General features: G+C 43.0%; 1 protein-coding gene across 1 annotated transcript; it reads right to left on the reverse strand.

The window, feature by feature from the left end:
• Positions 1–3,260: 3,260 nt before the first annotated feature.
• LOC124687717 (AP2-like ethylene-responsive transcription factor AIL7) lies at positions 3,261–7,856 on the reverse strand. Its single transcript, XM_047221469.1, has 9 exons — positions 7,634–7,856; positions 6,880–7,486; positions 5,618–5,700; positions 5,458–5,466; positions 5,280–5,368; positions 5,089–5,162; positions 4,955–5,005; positions 4,474–4,550; positions 3,261–3,979 (listed from the first exon to the last, which is right to left on the reverse strand). The coding sequence occupies exons 1-9, from the start codon at positions 7,854–7,856 to the stop codon at positions 3,261–3,263; spliced, it is 1,932 nt and encodes a 643-aa protein (XP_047077425.1).
• Between the last annotated feature and the right edge of the window lie 2,295 nt (positions 7,857–10,151).

Consider the following 10,151-nt stretch of genomic DNA (forward strand, 5'->3'; position numbering starts at 1 on the left):
AATCATAATTTATACCTGACACTCTACCTTTGTCATTCTCCCATCCTTCAGTATTTTCTTGGATTCGATCAAGAATGTCTCATTTAAACTCTTCTTTACTGCGTGTGAATGATCCAGAACAAGCAGTATCCAGCAAGGTTTTATCTTGAAAAGAAAGTTTTGCATAGAAATTATCAATGATAATATTACCAGGAAGCTCATGAATGGGGCATTTGAGCATTAAAGACTTCAATCTCCCCCATGCTTGGGCAATACTCTCTCCATCATGAGGCCAGAAATTATATATACGGTTGCGGTCTTTGTGAATTTCACTCGGAGGATAGAATTTGGAATAAAATAGAGGCACAATATCCTTCCAATCAAGAGAATGCCCATCATTCAGCAGTTTATACCAATGCGCCGCTTTACCAGACAACGACATAACAAGTAGTTTCTTCCTAACTTCATCCATTGAAATACCTGCACACTTGAATAACCTGCATAATTCATGTAGAAACAGTAAATGATCTCCAGGATGAACAGTTCCATCCCCTTCATAGCGGTTATCCACAACACGTTCAATAATTTTCATAGGTATTTTATATGGTATTACTTCCTCACCTGGCGCCTCATCCACTACCGTTGCAGTAGTAGTAGATTTTCCAAATAGAAATTCAAGGGAGGATCTCTCCATAATGACTTATAGCAGCAAGCAGAAACAAAATCAGCACGTACAGTAAAAGTTTCCTTACCAATTCCACTTACCAATAGCGCTTCACTCCCCGGCAACGGCGCCAGAAAATAGTCTTGATGACCCACAAGTATAGAGGGTGTATCGTAGTACTTTCGATAAATAAGAGTGTCGAACCCAACGAGGAGCAGAAGGTGTTGACAAGCAGTTTCGATGAAGGATTCACTGTAAATGCTCACAGACAAGTATTCAGGGGGTTTTGATATAGCAGATAAATAAAGTACAAGTAAATAAAATGCGAGAGAAATAATTGCAGCGAGTGGCCCAATCCTTTTTAGCACAAAGGACAAGCCGGTTTGTTTACTTATAATGACCAAACGTTCTTGACGACACACGGGGATTTTAGTCTAGTGCTTTCGCTTCATATAGTTGATTAATCTTCATTGTTTTGATAAGTGTTGTGTGGGTGAACCTATGCTAATGCATCGCCCTTCCTAGGGCTAATACATACTTGTGATTATACCCCTTGCAAGCATCCGCAAATACAAGAAAGTAATTAAGATAAATCTAACCACAGCCTTAAACTCTGAGATCCTGCTATCCCTCCTGCATCGATATACTAACGGGGGTTTAGGTTTCTGTCACTCCGGCTGCCCCACAATTAGCAAACGAATAACAGATGTACTCCCCTAGGCCCATAAAGGTGAAGTATCATGTAGTCGACGTTCACATGACACCACTAGAAGAATAACACCACAACTTAAATATCAAACCATTAAATATTACTCAACATAGTTCACTACTAATATTTAGACTTCACCCATGTCCTCAAGAACTAAACGAACTACTCACGAGACATCATATGGAACATAATCAGAGGTGATATGATGATGAATAACAATCTGAACATAAACCTTGGTTCAATGGTTTCACTCAATAGCATCAATAACAAGCAGTAATCAACACCGGGAGAGTTTCCCCTATCAAACAATCAAGATTCAACCCTAGATATTACAGCGGTGACGAGATGCAGCGGTGGAGATGGCGGTGTAGATGGTGGAGATGATGATGATCCCAATGATGTCCAGCTCGATGACGATGGCGATGGCGTCGATTTCCCCCTCCGGGAGGGAATTTCCCCGGCGGATTCCTGGCCGCCGGAGAGCTCTTTTCTCTCTGGTGTCTTTCCGCCCCGCAGAGGCGGCTCTGTCAATTCTCCGTAACTCCCCGTGCCTTAGGTTTTCGGGACGAAGAAGTACGCGAAGGAGAGAAGGCCAGAGGGGGCTGTGGGCCCCCTCACCACATGGCGGCGCGGCCAGGCCTGGGCCCGCGCCGGCCTATGGGGGGCCCATGGCGGCCCTCCTCGGCTCCTCCTTCTGGCTCTCTTTGTCTTCTGGAAAAATAGGATTTTTCATATAATTTCCGTCAATTGTTGATCTTCCGAAATATGGTGTCCTGACGGTGCTTTTTCCAGCAGAATCCTGACTCCGGTGAATAATTCTCCAATGATCATGAAACATGCAAAATAGGTGAAATAACATAAGTATCATCTCTAAATATGAAATATATCAATGAATAACAGCAAATTATGATATAAAATAGTGATGCAAAATGGACGTATCAGCAGCCACCGGCAGTTCCGGGGTGCATCCACTGGCAGTGCCGGGATGCAACCACCGGAAGTGCCGGCCTCCAGTTACCGGCAGTGTCGTCCTGGTGTAATTTCAACTCAATCCTTTTCTTCCTTTTTGGGGGATCGATTTTATCAACGGTAACCATTTACTTTATCTATCACACACTTAGCAACATGTTAGATCATCACCGGTGTTGTTATCAAACACATAAAACCCTAGAGATCATGAAATGTTCTTTCACCGGTCACTATGCGTCGTCCCGCTGGAACAGGGTGCAGACGCATTTTTCGACCGCGCGGACGCAAACTGTCTAAGTGTAGCATTATTGTATCTGGACTGGCTTGTTCGCGAATTTTGGCATTAAAAAGGCAAAACAGAGAGTTTTTTGCGTTTGAAGTTGCGGTTTTTTTTTTTTTTGCTGTACACCGAGAAACAGAGAGCTTTTCGAGTTTACAATGCGTTTTTTTGCTGTGCAAACTTTCGTGTTTCAACTTAGTAAATATTTTGGGAATTTGAACACAAATATAAGACAATATTTCAGTACGTGGCGGCAGCAATGATCCTCGTTAGATCTAACAGCAACTAAATGGAAAGCTAAAGTAAGTCGGATGACCGAAATTATGAAGTTAAACTAGTGGCACGATCAGTGTTTGTCCTCTGGAAATTAACTTGGTCCTTCTGAAATTACCCAAAACTAACAGCAAGTCGTGAACTCAGGATAAGCTTTAGGGAAGCTTTCCTTAGCCTGACTTGCCATTACCAGCTTCCAGAAGGCATGCATGTCTCCTGCACAGCACATTTGTCTCTGCCGAGTGTCACTCGCCCGGCCTAGCTAGCAGAGCTAGCCGGAAACCTGGGCTGTAACACAACAACGAACAAGACTCTGACCTAATTCCGGTTCTCTTGCTAGCTCTCTCCCCCTATGACTAGCAAGCTACTGGAGTAGCTTCTGCCCATCATCCCATGCCATTGAACGGCGAGCTCCAGTTGTTGGCGTAACCATTAGCCTTAGCGACGCTCACGGTTGATGCCGCAGCATACGGGTCCGCGCCGCCGGTGCTGGCCATCATCATGGCGTCGTACCCGATCATCTTATTCCCCTCTTCCTCCCCGTAGCTGCAGGTGCTTCCCTGGTTGGTGGCCGTGCTGCTGTGCCCCTGTTCAGCCACGACGGTGCTCGCCGGCATCAAGTATGCATTGCCACCGAGGCCTTGCTGGTACCCACCACCACCGTTGTAGACCGCAGAGCTCGACGATGCCTGGAAGAAGTTGTGAGCCGCGGTCCCGAGGTGCAGCTGCTGGATGTCCTGCTCGGGCTTGCACCACCCGGAAGGCGGCTGGGCGACGTACGGGTAGTGCACGGAGAGCGGCGCCGGCTGCTGAAACGCGATGGTCGGCCAGCCCTGATGGTGGTGGTAGGAAGCGTAGGCGCTCATCCCGGAGTCGGTGAGCTGGGGGATGACGCCGCCGTCCATGCCGGCCCGCCAGATCGTGGCGCCGGCCGGGTGCTCCACGGAATCCTTGAGGCGCCTGGCCGCGCCGCCAACCGGCAGCGTGCTGCTCTCCAGGATGCTCTTCACGTCGTAGCGGTTCATGTCGAAGTTGGTGACGGCGTTGAGGCCCCGGAACTTGATCGCGGCGATGTCGTAGGCCTCCGCTGCCTCCTCCTCGGTGCCTACGTACGTACGAGAGGATGTGCACGGTTAGGAACTTAGATGCTTGACTGACTAGCTATAGCTAGCTTTCTAGCTAGGGTTGTTTCCCGTAGATGCATGTGTTGTGTATGTTTCTTATTGCATGCATGCATTGAGCCTCTAAAGGGTAGTAAGGGTACAAATGTGTGATTCAAACCATTAGGGTTTTCATCTTGGCCCTTGACTCCATGGCCGGTCTTTTTAGACAACTTTGAGACAAAAACTTGGAAAGGTACAATTGGGACATAGTTAATGCAGTAATCAGTATTTTATTGCCCCATATGGCTACAGATAGATTATTCAAACCTTCAACTCTACGAGACACGGAAGGTTCAAGAAAACTGACTAAATATACAAGTAGCTAGTACTAGTCGATGGCTTAGATCTTGGAGCTAGCGCTATGAGTCATAAGTTACTCTTAAGAATCTTCATTAGTCCAGCAATTAGCTAGGCTACGATGAAAGGGCTAACTTACTGAAGGTGCCTAAGTAGAGATCCTTGTTTCCTGCAACCCGCCCTATTCTTGCTTGCCACCTACCATGCTGATGGTGCCTGATAAAAATCTCATCCTTGATTAACACGACACAATATTACAAAGGAGTGTCTATAGGATGCAGATTTTTTGAAAGCTTCCGTCATTTTCGTGCCTCACCATGAAAGTGCAATTGATCTAAAATAAAACTGCAATTGCACAAAGAATACAATTGCAACATACACACCAAGAAACTACTATAACAAAAAAGTAAAGCTTTAGAATTTCAGAATAGTGCAACTCCAATAAAAAATAGAAACATATAACAAAAAGTGATTGGAACTTTGTAGACGTGACCAAATCTTCACAAAGAGTGGTTCCCACACCATTAATCAAACAAAGAAGTGACTTAGCTTAAATCTGGCTCTTTCTAATTATAAAATAACCTGTAAAAAATGACCGACCGGATTACCTAGTTACATACCTAGTTACACCACGGTATTTTGACGCGCCCCGAGAAAATCCACTGCTATTTCTGCAATCGTTAAATCAAGTTATTGCTAGTGAACAGTTAAGTGTCTGAAGATTCAATGTGGCAGAGTGTGAGCTAGCCAGTACCTTCTTAGGTGTGCAATATATTCCTGTCTGGTCATATGTTTCATTTCATCCACCTCCTTTTCATAGGTATTTATCTGCAAATGTACAGAATCAACATTAAAGATCTAATCCAAACCAACTTTAGGTATTGCAGAAACAAATTATTAGCCAAGAAAAAGGACAACAATGATATTTCTGCAGAACTTGCTTACTGGGAAATTTGTTGTTGTAGTTGTTCCCCAATACTTGAGAGCTGCCAAATCATAAGCCCTTGCTGCCTTGTCCTCCTTGTCATAGCCACCTATGTGTTCATGATTACAATCACAGGGAGGAACCAAGTAACAGTGAAGTGCAATGAAAATAAAAATGGCTAGAGTTCGGTAAGCATACCCAGATAAACTGCAGATTGTCAGGACAATACAAGTGTTTCCGGAGGCAGTAGATAGAATGTTGAGGCAAAACACGAGATATAATGCTTAATTAGTAGAGCAAGGTGTAAATATTGTTGTGCAATGGATGGTAAAAAATTATATATAGCTATTTTTATTACCTTGCCTACCCTTGCGACTCTGCCCTTCTCTTCTGCAGCTATTGTCCCAGAGATGAGCCTCATAACGCCCTGTCCATCTATGTCTGAAATAAAAAAAAAATATAAGAACATGGTAATATGCGCATTAAAAAAATTAAAATGTACACGCTGTTTCACATAATAAAGCACAACCATGCATGTATCTTGTGGGTATGCTAGCTCCATGTGTGCAGTTGATAATAGAAAATAAAATATTTGACATTTTCTATGTTATTCATCATTATTCAAGAAAACCATCAATTTGGAGAGGTTAAAACTTCCATATTAATAGATATGCAAGCAAATTAATGTATGTACTTATAATTTTTGTTGGGCCAATTAAGGGAGCGGCTACGGCTCATTTGAGTAAGAATTAGCTTAATTCTCATCTAATTTCAGTTACAACTCCCATGCAATCATTGATAAGTAGGAAAAACAGAGTTGGAACTCTAGTGCAACACATGCATAACAACAAAATTCCAAGTTACATCTCATTTGAAACCCATGTGTAACTGAAAGCATCTCAGTTGCAACTCCCGTGCAACCCATGTGCAACGGGGAAAATCTTAGTTGTAACTCCCGTACAATCAATATGCAACTAGGAAAATCTAACTTGCGACACATGTGTAATTCACATGCCACACAAATCGCGATACAAATCTGATGATTCTACAGTTGAATGTTAGCTCTAAATTAGTTGTCACTTGAGTGAGAATTAGCAACCGTTAGTAACATGTTCTTTTGGTGGCCTCAGATTACAAAAGCCATGTGTAGAACTCCAGAAAAGAACAACACTGTTATCCACCCAAATTGGGTGGTAACTGTAGTGCCATGAATCATGCCATATGAACAAGTAATTTAGTGCAACTGTCAATTAGCTATATTGCACTCTCCAAACACCTATATATACCAGTGAATGGAAAATGGGAATATATAATTTAATTATTCCACATGAACAATTAGTTGATCTATCCCTTTTTTTTTCTTAGTAAATGGATTGATCCAGTCTAGCTAGCTAGCATCACACACAAAATCCAGTACGTCTAGCTAGCATCACAGAACCTACAGGCTCAAAAGCATAGTTGATTACTATGTCTACCCTAGAGGCCTACTAGATCTCTTGTGATCGTTTTCATCTTCTAGATTTGGTTAATCCCATAACAGTTGTTAATGCGCGAAGAAACTACAAGTAAAACCCAAGGCACTTATTATGAACCTGAGGGAGTACTAATAAGCATTCTAACCTTGTTACGCCTCGATATATTGATGTCCTTTGCCCGAACGTGTCGATGGACTTCCTCGCGACGGCCTCTACCACGCTGCCGGGCGAATCCATGGCTCCGCTCGCCCGTTTGTTCTCCGAGGAGGTGCTCTCCGAGGCTCCCCCGGTCACAGCCATCGGCAGGTGCGAACCCGAGCCGGAGCCCGTGCTCATCGAGAGCGCCAGGCTCCCCGTCGCCGCCGTCACGCTGTTCCCCACAAGCCCATCGGAGCTTCTCGCGGTCGCGTCAGTGCTCATAATTTCCTCGTGGAGCTGCGGCTGCTGCGCAGGGGCCGCTACGGTCTGCGGATGCGGCGCCTGGGGGACCTGATTGTTCCGGAGCCAGCTATTTATCATGGATAGTTCCATGGTGTTGCTCCCGCAGTTGCTGATAGTGCGGTTGTCCACCGGGACTCCAGAGAACAAGAAACCACCGGCCTGATCTTGCTCGGAAACGAACGAGTTGCCGCCGAGAAAGTCCTCTAGCTTCGGCTCGGTCTCATCCTCAACAGCCCTCTTGCCGCCGACGGCACTCGACCCGACTAGCATCGAGAGCTCGGAGGTGCCGCCGTTATAGTCCAGATTCCACTCTGCAACCACATCAAATAACAAGAAACCATGAACGGGCTGGAGAAGTGCACCCTACGTACTAGGCTACTAGCTATAGCTTTCTACAGATCGTTGTGCCCGCCGGGCTCCATGCAGCTAGCTATAGGCCTATAGCTTCTTTCTCTCACCTTGGGTTTCATGAGCTCCCCTATTGAAGGCCTCCATGATCCCGTATGGAGCATGATGTCCTGGCACGACCAGCTGAGCATCGGGAGCCGGCTGCGTGGGGAGGCCATAGAAATCGGTGGCGCCAGGGATGTCGATGGTGGCTGGCGGCGAGCTATTCTGTTGAGGCTGTGGATTTTCTTGGCTGGAGATCGAGAACCCCAGCCAGTTGTTTCCAGAAGCCATTTTGGGGAGGCCGATCGATAGAATAGCCCTCGCGCGGACTAGCCGTGAGAGTCGGGTTCTTTCTGATCAGAGCACTGGACACATTGGTGAGTTCAGGTGGAAGCTGATATGGAGGAGGTATTGCTCTTTCAGAAGCAGCTAGAAGCCTAGAGCACTACATTTGGGTCAATGTGAGAAGAGTGCAGGAGAGTGGCCAGAAAACTCCTGATCCTGGCCACCTGAGAGAGAAGGAGAAAATGCTCTCGGGGGCAAGTATTTATATGAGAACACAGAGTAGTATGGGTAGGGTAGCAGTCATGTTTTTGGTTCTCTAGGATAAGCAGTGCAAGGGAAAATGGATAACGTGTAGGGTGTAAATTCAATACAATCAAACGGGAGAAAGTTGAGGAGGATGGGGCTGCATTTCCATACTTATGGTTTTTCTTAGTTCTTGTCTTCTTGTCTTCGTCTCCATGTTTACGATGTTTAAAATAGTGCGCTAAGAGAAATAGCGGTGGCCTCCTCTGAATGCTACATACGCTATACCGTGCTAATGTCGTGCTATATTTTAATAGCGTTTTGAAAAAACAGATATAGCAAAAAAAATAAAGGATTTCAGCAAGCATAAAGGATATAGTGCCTGCAATTGTCTAGCAGCCTAACATCGACATTTTATGGGGCAACAACATAGCATACATTACTTATTAAGAATCATTATCATTAGCGGCGATGTCATCTTCCGATTCAGAGGAAGAGGAACCATCATATTGCAGTCTATCACCATGACACACAAAAAGCAACTTTTTCCACTTCTAAGGAGGGAAACTCTAACCTTTCACCCAATAAGCTGCAAAAGAAATAGCGCCCTAACACTATGAAGTTTTAGCGCGATGTAGCATATGCTATTTCGCAGATAACGCCACATCGAGAAAAAATATTAATTAGCACCGACTCTCCTGATATGGTATATCGCGCTATTACCGTAGAAATAGCATGCTAATTTTTTTCCATGTGCTTACAAAATGGGTAGTTTTATAAAAAGTTGATAGTCACAGTGTTATGTGCTTAACAAAAAATTGTAATGCAGACTCTCTTGTTCTACCATGGTTTAAATATATTTTACTCTTTTCGCCACACAAAAACTTCAATTACATATACCACTAAGCAAATGAGAGTGCACTTAAATTCTGGTTTGAGGGACACAAATGTGCACTCTGTGTTTTTTTTTGGTAGATTTTCTCTCCCTCCAATTAGTCTTGAAAGTTCTAGAACAATTAGATATGGTGTATATTTTGACAACAAATCATCCAATTTTATCTCACATGTTTTAAAACTAATTCTTGCAATACTACAAATCCAACTTATCCTAATTGCGTGAAATTATGCATGATTGTAGAAGAGTTGCGTTGTTCCCATAAGCATGAACAAATAGTTCAAGGTCAAACCATACTTATCTAATGCACTTCTTCCTCATTTATCTTCCTTTAAACTTACTTATTATTTCTTGAATATAACATACTAACTACCGGGTTGCCTCTCCGTTAACACTTTCTTTAAGTCCATGTAGGCTAATAGTGCTCATTCAACCAGGATCATATGAGGTATCCAAGCACATAATAAAATTTATAAGCCAAAGTACAATGCACCACATAACATAGAACGTGTACCAACAAAGTCTTACTCTCCTACTCCCTCCGTGCCAAAATGTAAGGCGTCTAAGGATTAGCCAAAAGTCCATGTTTTTTTAAAGTTTAACCAAGTTTATACACAAAAATATAAACATTTACAGTACTGAATCAACATGAATAGATTCAGTATAAAATATATTTTCTTAATATATCCATTCGATATTATAGATGTAAATATATTTTTCTATATATTTGGTCAAATTTAGTAAAATTTGACTTTTGACCAGTCCTTAGACACCTTACATTTTGGGACGGAGGGAGTACTATGCATTGGCATTTCATACATTAAATAAATTATAGTAATAGAGTGGGCATCACTTCATCTTGGAAGTATTTGCTTATAACTTAGATATATTAGACGCATAAAGAAGGATCGTAACCCATTTCTTCCTCTCTCTCTCATAATGGTTATTTGTATTAAAACCAAATCAATAATGTAGCTACCACTAGAACCACTATGAACAAAAAGTAATTTTTCAAATCAAAAATTGTAATCCTCAACAAAAAGCATATTTATCCTCTAAGCTATGTTTGGGAGAAATCTAAAATAAACTATCATACGTGAGAGAAAAAAATTATTGTAATCACATATTTGTAATAAAGAATTATATATTTAATATTATTATCT

The sequence above is a fragment of the Lolium rigidum genome, chromosome 2, assembly GCF_022539505.1.
Source record: "Lolium rigidum isolate FL_2022 chromosome 2, APGP_CSIRO_Lrig_0.1, whole genome shotgun sequence".
NCBI classification, from domain to species: Eukaryota; Viridiplantae; Streptophyta; class Magnoliopsida; order Poales; family Poaceae; genus Lolium; species Lolium rigidum.